The following is a 14,435-nucleotide window of genomic DNA, read 5'->3' on the forward strand; positions in this document are numbered from 1 at the left end:
CACAGACACAAGTGTGTGGGTGTCAGGGTGGACAGGACAGAGGGTACTGCCCTAACTGGAGCCAGGGATGTGGAGGAGGCACACCTTTGCCTGGGCTTCAGAAAAGCAGTGATGTGAAGTCAGAGGCCACCTCCCAGAAGTGGGAGGACAGGCAGGAGCTGTACCTCAGGGCAGGCAGCCACTGGCACCTCTGTTCCAAGAGGTGCTGTGTAAACAATTGCTCAGGAATGCCACTGGCGATGGGGTCCTGCCTCCATGTGTCAGCCTTCCCTCCTGTGTTCACATGCCCAGGCTCAGGCCAGCAGCATGGCCCGCACCTTTCTACACAGACCCCATGTGGGCCTCCTATCCACTGGCCTGTGAGCTCATGAGGTGGGGACCGCATCTGCCCTGCTCACCACCGAGTCCTCCACACCTGACCCAGGGCTGGCACACTAGTTGCTCAATCCATTTTTCTAGTAAGACTAAGGAAGCCCTTGCTCATGGTGTTCCTCCTCTTCCTCTCACGGTGCCCAGATCCTACTCATCAGTCAAGACCTGATGTCACATCCCCCAAGCAGCCCTCCCTGGTGCCCTTGCTTGGAAATTGCTGCACTGTTCATGGAGCCTAACGCTGTGTTTGAGACCAGCATCAAGGCAGTCACCACAGACCCAGCCCATATTCAGCTTTTATAACATGACTTAATTCCCACAGCCACCCAGTGGGGAGGGATGACTATTACTACTGCTGGACGAATGAGGAAACTGAGGTTTGGGGTGTTGAATAATTTCCTTGAGGTCACACAGCACTAGACTGCGGAGCAGGTGTTGGCGAAGGACTTCCATGATGCAGGGCTTGATCCAGAACCCTGTCAGAAGGGGCCCTCGGCAGAGTGGCCTCTGTACCATGACAGAAACGCTAAACATCTCATCTGCATCACTGTCATGGCCTTTGGCCCACCTCAGACTTCGACTGCAGCGGTGAGGGGCAGTTCCATGAGAGCTCAGGCTCAGCTGAGCTGACAGCATCCTGGCTCAGGTGTGGCCCTCTTTCTGCTCTAGAGATTCTTGTCCATCTTGGGGGCCGTCTCCTCCACCCCCACTATTCCCACCTTACCCAAAAGCATGGGAGAGTCCAGGCCTCCCATCCTTCGACCAAAGGGAAGTAGGAGCCAGTATACGGTGTTTGCCTCCTGTCCTGCAGTTCTAGGAGGCCTCTGCACACCTCTGTGGAGCTGAGCCCTGGTTGCCCTCAACAGCTACCTGGTGACCCCCACTCCTGTGACCACACTTTGCCTGCTTCCTCAACTCACTCTCTCGCTCACTCCTTCTTGGCATCAGCTCCACAAAAATATACCCACACCCAAACCAGTGTCTCAAGCTGTGCTTCTTGGGGGTGGGGTTGTGGGAATCTTCCAAGAATTCAAAAGCCTAGTAATTAGGTTTCCCTTTTCACTCACGGGTTACCAGTAACTTCTGATGTGAGTTATTAAGGATCATGAAAATTTGGCATTTGTAAACCAAGATTAGAGTTATATCGAATTGTATGGAGGGCACCAATTCAGCTTTCTATCAAGAAGGCCAGCTACCATGCAACACTGAAAAGCCCCTACTGTGCATGACCACTGGCCAGTCGCTGGAAGGGCCACCATTCTCGGGAAGGATGCTTTGCAGGCAACACATCCTCAAGATGGCCTTGAGTCAGTCATAGCTTCTTCTGCCTTTTAAACAATGAAGTGCTATAAGGTACCATCAGTTTGGGTGACAGATGAAAGATGTCCACAAGGTCTTGGACACTCCTACATCAAGAACTGGAGCCTATTTCTGCTCCCTTTGAATCTGTGCTGACCTGTGACTATTTTAACCAACATTATGGCAGCAGTGACACCAGGCTAGCCTCAGGCCTAGACTTGAAGAGAACTGGCAGCTTCTTTTTGGGATCTTGGAGTCCTCCTGCCACGCAGAATCTTGCTGGAGACCCCACAGGGAGAGGAGTTGAGGCTACTCACGGAGAGAGAGGGGCTCCGTGAGCACTGCCTCTCAACCATCCAAGGAACCAGCCTGTGAACAAAGTCATCTTGCATCCTCTAGACTACTCCAACATCTGCTGGACCCCAGTCAATAACACATGAAGTCCAGAAGAATCCCTTAACTAAGTCCTGCCTAAAATTCTAATCCAGTTCATTAAGAAATTTCTAATCCAGTCGTTTGTTACACAGCAATAGATGCTCGAAACCATTTTGCTTTACCACTGTTGATTTAGTTTGTGATGCACAGCAATGTATATTTGCATCAACAGAATTGGGGACAATCATTTTCTAAGAATTACTTTAAGATGATAGTCATGGATATAGATATAGGTATAGATATGGATACACACATAGACTTTCAGTTCAAATGAATCATCCATACCTTCTTGCTGAAGTAGCTGGAAAACTCATCCCAAAAAAACAGATCCTGTAGCAACATTCATTGGTCATATGCTGCCTGGGAATCTGTGCTATTTCTATAAATTGCAGTGTAAATGTAATCCAAGTCCTAAGCTATTTTTAAATTTATGAATCATTGTTTTGTCATGTGAAGTTGCATTTATAAGCCCATTATTTTTACATACAAATTTAAATGATAAGCAACTCATCAATAGGAAAGGTAGCATGGTGTAGAGGTTAGGAGTTGGACTCTAAGGCCAGCTGCATGTGTTCAAATCCTAACCCCTGGGTTTTCTCTCTGTGATGTGATGAGGACAACAGAAACACTTAACAGAGTCATAAGACTTAAATTAGTTGATGTGTACACATTCTCAGAACAGCACCTGGCTGATAATAAGGCCAAATAGGCTTATTGCAACTTGTTTATTTGTCCTCTCCAATTTCGTATTATCATGTAGTTCTTTCTTCACCAAAAGACGGGAGCATCATAGAAGGAGGAATGAGATGTTTGTCCTAGAGTGTTTAACATAGACTTAGCCCATAGCTGGCCTTCTGTAAATCTCTGTGGAATTGACTGACAGTTACCCAATAAATATATACTTTTCTTAGACATCTAACATCCTTTAAACAATTTCTTGGCTGGGCGTGGTGGCTCATGCCTGTAATCCCAGCACTTTGGGAGGCCGAAGAGGGTAGATCACCCGAGGTCTGGAGTTCAAGACCAGCCTGACCAACATGGAGAATCCCCGTCTCTACTAAAAATACAAAAATTGGCCAGGTGTGGCAATGCATGCCTGTAATCCCAGCTACTCGAGAGGCTGAGGCAGGAGAATCACTTGAACACGGAAGGCTGAGGCTGTGGTAAGCCAAGATCACGCCACTGCACTCCAGCCTGGGCAACAAGAACGAAACTCTATCTCAAAAAAAAAAAAAAATCTTCAATATAGATCACTGCAGAGCATCAAGCACATGGTGGTTTGGGCCCAGAGAACAAATGTGTCACACCCACCTGCGCCCGATGCCTTCTGCTCCAGCCTCCTTGCTGCCGTCCACGTTGAAGTTATCCAGTGATGTACTCAACATGCCTCCTACAGCGTCCTGAAGCCTGGATGCAAACAACTCGTTTTCTGAGCATGACAATCTCTGAATCCAAATGAGAGGCTTAGACTGGACCTGGTGTGCAGGACTCAAATTGGCCGTTTGCACAAACTTATCATGGTCTGAATTTGGGGAGAAAAAGATAGACATATACACACACAAGAATGATGCTGGATCCACTGCTGTGGTGGTTGTGACATATCACTGGGCTCCCGCTCTCCTCCTCCTTTCTTTTTCTGCTGCTATTTTGTCTCCTGCGATTATCCCTGGGAATGCAAGTTCTCCTAATTAGCACTTGCTAATGAAAGAAACCTCAGAAACAGAAGAAGGAAGAGACAAGATGCTCTCTCTCCCCTCTGCGACTGACAGGACGCAGAGCCATGGAGCCTGTTTAAATGGGTGCTAACCCTAGAGCATTTGCGGGTGTGTCGGGCTCTGGCAGAGCCTCCCGTGAAATCAGTTGCCCCATCCCTTTCTGCTTTCTGCTTTTACAGATCTGTTCTCCCAAACATTCTTATAACAAATGTTCCTCCAAATCCCCTGGGATCCCAAGATTAGGCTCTGCTCTGTGGAGTATAACCTTTAATCTCTACACAGCTTAGTTTGCCCTGGTAATCATATTTAATACAAGGTCCTATTTCCTGAAATATAATATGAGATGTGTTGGGTCCCCTCAGCTTTGACACTTGCCTTTCTCTTTTCATGCAGAAATGTTTAATAAATAACTTTGATGAAATCTTGAACTTAAGACCATGGATGTTATTAACTCCCCACTTCCCTATTCACATTGTTCATAAAAAAAATGTGGGATTTGAAAAATAGAGCTTTTAAGTTAATGAGGCTTTACATAAAGCCAAGTTAGTATTTTAAGAAAGGAAAGTGATGACTACATTCTGACCATCTGTGCCTTGCTAAAACCAAGAAGGAAAGAATGGTCAGACACATGGTAGTGGTATGGCTCCTGGTTTCTCTGTGTGTGTATGTGTGTGTGCACATGCACTTCTAGAGCCTGGTGAAGTGCCTCCATTTCAAGGATATCCATGGGCACATAGTTCTTCAAACAGACCCCCCTCTCTTCCCTACAATGGTGTCTGGTTCCTTGCCAAGGCTGTGCTCACTGAAAAAGCCAGCATTTAAAAAAAAAAACTTTTTGAGAATTTTCTGCATGCATGAGGCATTATGGTAACATCACTCACATACAGTAGGCAAAAAGCAATGAAGGAATATAAATAAATTAAACGTGACCTGCAGCTTTTGCACAAATTGCATAGTATCTTACTCCAGAACTTGGGCTTGCTCAAAAGAGCAACAACAGCAGTAATGTCAACACCAACTACTAATATTTGCTGAATGCTTACTATGTGCCAGGCATCAGGGGAAGCACATTATCTGCACTGTCTCATTTAATCCTCATAATAACCCTGTAGGGTAGATATTATTATACACAATTTGTAGATCATGGAACTTGGGGCTAAGAGACTGTTAATAATTCGCTCATGGTCCCAAAGCCAGTAAGCAGGAGGGCAGACTCACACTCAAACCTGCAGACTCCACAGTCCACGCTGGAAAATGGGAATGCTGAGGACACAAAGACAATGACAGCAGCAGGGGAGATTGATCTGAGACACGCCCAGCCTTCTGTTCACCAGGGCCCAAAGGGACAGTCACCTTAGACTTAATCATGATGGATATTAATACCCACAGGGGGATATTCTAGGCAGAGAGTGAAGGCAAAATCTCAACTCAGAGAGGTTTAGCGGGTTCGAAGCAAGACTGTTCAGAGACTGTGATTACAGGAAGGAGCCATCCCTTAGAGGCAGGGGACTCACAGAAGTCAGCAGAGGAGACAGAGCTCAAGGGCCTGTGAGATGCTGGAGAGTGCCTGGAGCCTGAGGAGGAAGTTCAGTTAGCGGGAGAGGGGCCGCTTAGTGAGGTCAGGAAATGAGACCCCGGGTGTGAAGCACTCAGCATCAGGGACTCAGCCTACAGCTGTGGGCTGGCAGGGCTGCCGGTGAGTGCCAGTGTCATCGCTAGGCCTCAGCTTCATGGGGCTAATTGAGTGGACAAACAGTGGAGGGTGGATTTGTTGGAAGGTGATAGAGCCAAAAGCAGACAACCTTTCGAGAACAGAAGGAAGCATTGCCATGAATGTCCCAAAGCCACTAGCGAGCCGAGGACAGTGGACAGTTTCTATTCCCTGCTGTGCGTGACTCGTAGCATAACTGTGGCACTAGGGAAATAAGGCTGAATCCATCTGGATGTCAAGGGCAAAGTCCAAGTCAGTGACAGTGTCAGAAGGGCACAGGATATACTCAGAGCCAAGGGCCACGAGGAAAAGACACCCAGGACAAGATTCTGGGCAGCCCACTGCAAATCTGCAGTCTTGCAGCCTTCTTGGGGAAGGGCCAAAACCATTCCTGCAGCCCCCGGGCCACCCGTGAGAAGAGCTGAGCAAAGGCCCATGGGCCCCACTCTGCAGGGCTGACAGATCCTGCCTATTTAGTCCTGAAATTATGCATTTGTAAAAGCTCAGTGATCTACCTTTTCTCCCCACAGAACCAAATATAACCATAAAGTAATATGCTTATTGAGACAATTTACAGAAGAGTGACTAAGAAGCACTTGGAAAGTGCTCAACTGCTCAAAAATCAAAGGACTGCAAAATAAAGCCACAGTGAGAAATCACTTTTAGCTCTCAAATGAACAAAGATAAACACGATGATATCTATTCCAGCAAGGATGCAACAAAACAGGCAAGACAATACTGGGCTTGAGAATGGCACGCGGGAAAACAGCAATAGTCTTAAAAATGCCCATCGCTGGTGCCCAGCAATTACACTTCTGAGATCTAACTAAAAGAAACGATATAAAATACAGAAAAATATTTATTCCAATGATATTTATCATATTATTTGTAATACTTAAAAACAAAAAGTGAACTAAATATCAAAAATGGGAAGGGTTCAGTAAATGATTGTAATTCCACGCAAATTGTCTATTTGTTCATCAAAAAACATGTATTAACTGCTTCCCATTTGACACACCACACCTCTGTTCTGTGCTGGAGCTGCTCTTGTGGAATTCCCAGTCCACTGCTGACTACAGGCAGACATATCCACAAATAAAAGTGGCAGAATAATACAGGTGAGAAGACAGAGGTCTGCACAGCAGAGGGAGTGGTCCATCCACCTAGGAAGAGCCACCTGGGGGCAGTCAATCAGGAAAGCCTTCAAGGAGGAGGTTACCGGACTTATTTTGGTGGTCTGAGCCAGGAGAGGGTTGGGAACGTGCTGTAGGCAGAGGGTATGCTGGACACAAAGGCCCTGGAAGCTGAGTCACCCTGGTGTGCTGAACAGCCTGCAAGCTGGCATGAAAAACAACCAGAGACCAGAGAGGAGGAGTCAGGGCAAAGAATACAGCAGGACTGGGGGCAGAGTGGGAAGTGTCTGGCATGCCATTCTAGAAGAAGTTTGAGCTTGTCCCTGCAGACAGCAGAGAGCCATTAACAAGTTTTCAGTATGGAAGAAAATGATCGGATTGGTCCTTTTGAAATGTCACTCTGAAGGCTGAGAAGGACAATTATCCGGGACATGAGTACCAGCAGCAAGTCCATTATGTGATGTGCCTCCATTTCAAGGATATGACATGTGTTGGGTTCCCCCAGCTTTGACATTGCTCTCTCTCTGTTTTTGGTGACAAGTGGGGTGGGAAGAGAGGGTGCAGGCCCAGACACTCCCAGTTTCCTGCAGGGAGGCTGGGTGGACCCATTTGAACAAGACAAATATCATGGCAAAGAGAGGTGTGTGAGAGGAAGAGATCAATTACGGATGCCCTGAGCTTGAGGGATGTGTGGGACCATCAGCTGGAGGAGGCCAGTTCTCAGCTGCATGTAATCACTGAAAAGGGTGTCTGCAGAGAGAGTTTCTAAAATGAAGAAATATTTTAAAAAGCAAGGAAACTTTGTCTAAACTCATCCTTTCAACGCAAATAAATGTTAGATTCCTAAAAACTCCTAAGACGGTAGAATGTGCAGTTTGAGAAAACAGCCTGTTACAAGCCAAATAGGCCTGAAAGGACTAATTTTACAAGTGAGCTCATGAAATCTTTATAAATATTTTACAGTCACTGAAATCAGGCAATAAAAGCAATATCAATGGTGTTTCACACACTGTTCTCAGCAATAGCAGGTAAGTCAGGTATAATTAATTTACATTTGTCACCTCCAGCTCCCTGGAAATATCCTGGAACCACCAGCCTGTGGTTTCAATGAAATGTTTATATGTTCATCTGGTTCTGCTGCAAATAACAAAATAAGCTACCGTAATTTTCTGCGTTTGGTTCTGCATCTGAAAGTTCAGCAATTTTGTTTCCCAGTTGACCCCAACTCCTGGGCCAGCCCCAGAGCCCAATGACACAGCTCCCACATGAATTGGCTGGCACTGAACAAAACCTCCATGAGCAGGAGCCACCATTACTACTCTCGCACTGAGCACAGAACGCCAGACATCGAGCTGGAAATGTTACACGCACGCACCTTCCCGCTCGAGCACAACACAAACCGACAGGATGGTTTGTATGCGCCAACGAGGACACTCCAGCTCCGAAAGGGGAAGTGAGCTGCCCAAAGTCACATAGCTAGAAAGTGGCACTCCCCTCAGTCTACTGGACTCCACAGGCCACATTCCAAATCAGTGTTTCTGAAGCTTATATGTACATTCAAATCACTTGGGTTCTTTTTAAAAGGCAGATTCAGATTCTGAAGGTCTGGAGTGGGGCTTGCAATTCTGCATCCTTTGCAAGCTCCCAGATGACATGCATGCTGCAGCTCCAGAAACCATGCTCTGAACATGAAGGGTGTAAACCACTGTATTATATTGTTCCCTTTTGTAACCAAAGAAGAACTAATGCTTAGAGATTAACAGCAGCTGTGGTAAATCCAGTGTGCAAAACCAAGTCTCTCTAGCACTGAATTCTATGCTCTGGCTGGTTATAAAAGGCCGTAGTACAAAAGCCGGGCCCCAACAGCCACAGGTTCAAACCTTGACTAGGCCTTCCACTAAGCAGCCAGCACATTACTTAACTTTTCCAAGCCTCAGTTTGCTCCTCCCCATAATGCTGGTATATGCCTCCTGGGGCTGCTTGACCAGGGAAGTTTGAGAAAACAATAAATTATGAACATAAGGGAGGTAATTAGTGTAAGTACTTAACATAACATCAGAAAAGTTAGTAATAACAATAGTAAATAGCTCCATAGCACTTCGTAAATGCTCAGTAAATATTAATTTGTCTTATGTGGTATGTGCCCCATTTTAACCAATAGTCTCACTCTTAGTTATAACAATAATACATGTTCATTGTTGTAAGTTTAATAAATATCAAAAAAGTATTGCAGAGAAAACAGTCATGCCTGCATGCCTAACTCCCAAAGGTAATAACAAGTAACATTTTGGTGCAGTTCATTTCTGTATTCTTTCTTATCTTAAAATACATTAATATTAACCAAATTAGTGTGGTGTGTCTATCTATAACTATGCTATTCAATACAGTAGGCACATGTGGTTGTTTAAATTTAAATATAAATGGACGAAAATTAAGTAACATTGAAAATTTAATCCCTCAGTTATTGTTGCCACCTTTGAAGTGTCCAATAGTGTGAACAAATGTGAACTTAAAAGAGCCAGTCCCTGAAAACGGATTCTGAGCAACTAACTGGGCCCAAATTTAAAATAGATTGCTTTGGCTATTCAGGCTCTTTTTAGATCCCATACGTATTTTAGAATAGTTTTTTCTAATTCTGTGAAGAATGACATTGGTAGTTTGATAGGAATAGCACTGAATCTGTAAATTGCTTTGGGCCGTATGGCTATTTTTACAATATTGATTCTTCCAATCCATAAGCATAGAATGTTTTTCCATTTATTTGTGTCATCTCTTATTTCTTTCAGCAGTGTTTTGTAGTTCTCCTTGTAGAGATTGTTCAACCTTCCTGGTTAGCTGTATCCCCGGGTATTTCATTTTCTTTGTGGCTATTGTTTAAATGGGATTGTGTTCTTGATTTCACTCTCAGCCTGAGATGTTGTTGGTATATAGAGATGCTACCGATTTTTGTACATTGATTTTGTATCCAGCAACATGGATCGAGCTGAAAGCCAAATTCCTAAGGAAATTAATGCAGGAACAGAAAATCAAATACCACATGTTCTTCCTTATAAGCAGGAGCTAAGCATTGATCAGATATAGACATAAATATGGGAACATAAATATGGGAACATAGACATTGTGGACTACTAGAGTGTGGAGGAAGGTGAGGTGGGTTAGAAAACTACCTATCAGCTTCTATGCTCACTACCAGGGTGACTGGATCCATACTCCAAACCTCTCAGCATCACCTAATATTCCCATGTAACGAATCTGCACAAGTACCCCCTGCATCTAAAATAAAAGTTGAAAATTTTCTGAAAAAAAATGAGTTCAGGCAAAAAAAATCCTACCATACTAGGTACTTTAAGTTTTTAAGATATGGTCCTGATAAAACAAGGGTATTTATATTTTTCGAATTTAGAAGCACAGTAAGCAAAAGATCTGCTAAGCAACCAAAAGTAGGAGAATGTGATGAGTTACATTTCTCACTGTAATTGCTAAGCAGCATCAAATAGCTTCCTGATTGGTACAAGTGCTTCCAGGGTTATTTAATAGGACATTCCTTGTCATTCTTGTTGGTACGTAATCTTCAACTGCTCTACATTCAGGTCACCGTGCTGTTCACCTGATCTCTAGATTATGTGTACTGCAGAAGCATTTTAGTGTTTTTGCTTGCAAGGATTCCAATCTAAACACAAATTACAAACTCTGCCTCTTCAGTAATCTGGTCCTGCTATGAATTTAATACCAAACTCTCAGTTAAGGGTGATACAGTCGATGGCTACAGCCATTATGGCAAGGACCATGGTGTATCATTACACTACTTCCTCTTCTTGGGCACACAGGAACTCCTCCCTTTCCAACCCCTTTTGTAGTTGTCATGGGGGCCGTGTGACTATGTTCTGTTAATGAAATGCAGATGGAAGGAATATGAGTCACTTTGAGGTCTGTCTCTTAAAACATCTTGTGCAATTTTACACCTCTCTCTTTCCTTTCTGGAGTAATTGTTCTAGATAATGGAGCTCTCTGTGGAAGCAGCCAAGACTCCAAGTCACTGGAGGAGAGCTGCAAAATAGCCAGACTGAGAAGCACCTGAGAAGCAAACTTTTGTTGTATTAAGCCATTGAAATTTCAATGTTTATTTGTTACCTTTTGTCCAAAATTGTATTATGTTTCATAGGCAAATAAAAACTAAAAGCTACAAAATATAAATAAATAAACAAAACAGAGCCAAGCAGCCATTTGCTGATTAGAGGTCACACAGGTACTCTGAGTTCCCTGAATACCCACCCTTCTGTTTAACATTGGGACTTTCAGAGCTCACCTGAACCAACCAATCAGAGCTCACCTGCCTCCTCAAATCAGGGCTCAGCTGCATCAGCTAGTCAGAACTGCACCACATCAACCAATCTGAACTAAGCAAGTTTGAATACTTCATTTGCATAAACGAACTTGATTGGGAACCTAGGTGGGAACTTTCTCTATAAAAGCCAAACCCTCTCTTTGTTCTCTAGAACACACCTTTGTTTTATACCAAGGTTGTGCCTTCTGTGTTTGCAGACTGTAACGGGAATAAAGTCTTTTTCCTTTGAATTCCTTTTCCAAAAACTTTTGTTAATGATAGGTCTGCATTGCTAGTGACTCCCACACTGAACAATGCAGATATTTCCATCATTGAAGAAAGTGTCATTGGACGGTGCTAGCTAGACACAGTCTTATAACTTCCTTTTCCTCACTTAGCACCATATCATGTAGTTTCACACATCATCGGTGTCCAAAAACTGATTTTACTGTCTGACTTATATAGATGTTCTTGGTTTATTTATCTGGTCTTCTATGTTTGGATACTTAGATTGCTTTCAAATGGTCACTGTCATAAACGACACCCTAGTAGACGTCCAAGGGCAGCAACTTTTGGGTATGTCTATACTGATTATCTTAGGATAAATATCTAGCTACAAGTAAAATTATGGGGCCAACAGGACATGCACTTTTTAGGGCTTTTGATATATATTTCCAATTGCACTCTGAAAAGATCATATCAATTTACCCTCCCAGTGTTATTTATTTTAGTACTTGCCAACATGAGAAAATAAAACTATATTTCATTTTTATTGTATTTCTGTCATTATTAGAGAGATTTACAACTCTATTAGAGGTACCCAGATCAATTGTTTCTATTTACACAAATTATTTTATGAAATAACAAACTGTCACAGTGTATATGGGGAATATAGCTTCTACTCACCAAATAAAACATGGGAAGGCTGCCCAGAACCCATCTGTGCATTAAACCCATGCTGGGCTGAGCAGAGGTCCAGTAAGTATTTACTGGTCTTGGCTGAATCCGTGACAAACGTGTGCTTCTTCCCAGTGACACTGCTTGTGATGGTGAACTTTTTTTGCTGAGGGAAGCAAACACAGACTTTAAATACACTGATCATCCACAACTCTCCACTGATGCACAACTGCAAGAAAATGCTCGGTCCCTCAGTTCCACATCCTGTAGCAGGCATCCATGGGTGCATGGCAGATGCTGTCTGACTATGGCTTGATATTCTTCTTAGTGTAAAGAAAATCCCTCTTTTTAGTTTTTTCTTCATTCATCAATCAAATTGTTTATCAAACAATTACTATTTTCCAAGGAGCATGCTGGGTGAAGAGAATATGAAGTGGGTCAGGTACATTGACCTCAGCAAGGACGGAACCTAACCCTCAGTGTGCATTATGAAAAGCCACTAAGTATTCCCATTGCTTTTATTGTACAAACTCCAAGAAGTTGTAGACAAAAGCTCAACTAGTCAGGTTATGAAAAAGATAAAAACACCTGTGTATTATAATATTTCTGACTATAACGTGGCAGATTCTGTTCTAAATGCTTTATGAGTATGAATTTATTTTGTCTTCACAACTACAGAATAAGAGAGATTCTATCACTTTTTTTATTCTGCAGATGAAAAATAAAAAAGCAAGAGTCCTCAAAATGCCACAGGAATTGAGGTCACACCACAAAGAAACGCTTCCCCACATTATACCTTCAAGGCCCACAAACAAAGGGATAGTATTTGTCCAGCTCACTGGGCTAAACTGGGGAAGATGACCTATATGAGCCTACCTGTATAGAGCCTTATGAAAAACACACAAATTTTTGCAATATATTATTCTGATAATAACAATAAAATATAAATATAGGTGATATTAAATATTAATTCATATAAAACTTCCAAATAAAGTCTTCATTCTGGGTATTCTATCTATTTCAATAAGAACTTTCAGCTTGCTCCTATAAAGACAACTTTATAGGGCCGGGCGCGGTGGCTCAAGCCTATAATCCCAGCACTTTGGGAGGCCGAGACGGGTGGATCACAAGGTCAGGAGATCAAGACCATCCTGGCTAACACCATGAAACCCCGTCTCTACTAAAAGATACAAAAAACTAGCCAGGCGTGGTGGCAGGCACCTGTAGTCCCAGCTACTCGGGAGGCTGAGGCAGGAGAATGGCGTGAACCCGGGGGGCGGAGGTTGCAGTGAGCCGAGATCGCGCCACTGTACTCCAGCCTGGGGCACAGAGCAAAACCCTGTCTCAAAAAAAAAAAAAAAAAAAGATAACTTTATAGAAACAGGGCTTATGCTTGAAAGGGCTCCCAGAAACCCCTGATCCTCTTTAAGGCTAATCTCTTTTAATTCCTGGTAGTCACCATTTCCAAGAAATTCCATTCATGCATGTCAGATATCAACAAAAGGCAGATAAATATTCATTGCTTTTTCTCTGAGAAACTCCTTTTTACCATTAACTTAATTTTAGATAAGTTGTTCATTCTCTGTATATTCTACTTTTACTGACAAGTATAGTGCTAAGCCTCCTTGTGCTAATAGGAATGGATTCTGAATCCAATTGAACTGTACTATAACTAGCATTTCTTTAAATAATGTGTTGTCTCAAGCATTCATAAATGCTGCTCCACTACTCATAATAATTCTTCTTTAGTACTCAACAGATCATTTTATCCACACTTTTTCAAAGTTGAATATTTGCTTGAAATCCAAACACTTTGTCATTACACACTGATAGTCTTTCATGCAATCCTGATAGTTTTATATTAAGTTTATCCAGATATTAAGCAATTTTTATATGAACAAGTCACTCTTCTTTTGAGACAGGGTCTCGCTCTGTCACCCAGTCTGGAGTGCAGTGACACAATCATAACTCACTGATACCTTAAAGTGCTGGGTTCAAGCAATCCTCCCACCTCAGCCTCCCAAGTAGCTGGGATCACAGGCAGGCACCACCACATCCAGCTAATTTTTGTTTTTTTTTTTTTTTTTTTTTTTTTTTTTTGAGACGGAGTCTCGCTCTGTCACCCAGGCTGGAGTGCAGTGGCTGGATCTCAGCTCACTGCAAGCTCCGCCTCCCAGGTTTACGCCATTCTCCTGCCTCAGCCTCCCGAGTAGCTGGGACTACAGGCGCCCACCACCTTGCCCGGCTAGTTTTTTGTATTTTTTAGTAGAGACGGGGTTTCACCGTGTTAGTCAGGATGGTCTCGATCTCCTGACCTCGTGATCCGCCCGTCTCGGCCTCCCAAAGTGCTGGGATTACAGGCTTGAGCCACCGCGCCCGGCCAATTTTTGTATTTTTTAAGTAGAGACAGTGGTATCGCTATGTTGCCCAGGCTGGTCTCGAACTCCTAGGCTTAAGTGATCCTCCTCAGCCTCTCAAAGTGCTGGAATTACAGGGGTGAGCCACTGTGTCTTGCAAGAATAAATCACTTTTTAAAATGTAATAACTAT

The 14,435-nt window shown here is 43.4% G+C and overlaps 1 protein-coding gene across 2 annotated transcripts in view; it reads right to left on the reverse strand.

Annotated features, from left to right (window-relative positions):
* The window catches only part of FRMPD2 (FERM and PDZ domain containing 2), a 142,016-nt gene that overhangs the window by 39,398 nt on the left and 88,183 nt on the right, over positions 1 to 14,435 (reverse strand). For both annotated transcript variants that reach the window (XM_033209176.1, XM_033209175.1), the window contains 2 exons: positions 11,896 to 12,052; positions 3,418 to 3,628 (listed from right to left, as the gene is read on the reverse strand). In XM_033209176.1, the coding sequence (XP_033065067.1) occupies positions 3,418 to 3,628; positions 11,896 to 12,052 (368 nt within the window). The remainder of the gene's footprint in view (positions 1 to 3,417; positions 3,629 to 11,895; positions 12,053 to 14,435) is intronic.

This window comes from Trachypithecus francoisi, unplaced genomic scaffold (assembly GCF_009764315.1).
Source record: "Trachypithecus francoisi isolate TF-2019V2 unplaced genomic scaffold, Tfra_2.0 Lachesis_group9, whole genome shotgun sequence".
Taxonomy (NCBI): Eukaryota; Metazoa; Chordata; class Mammalia; order Primates; family Cercopithecidae; genus Trachypithecus; species Trachypithecus francoisi.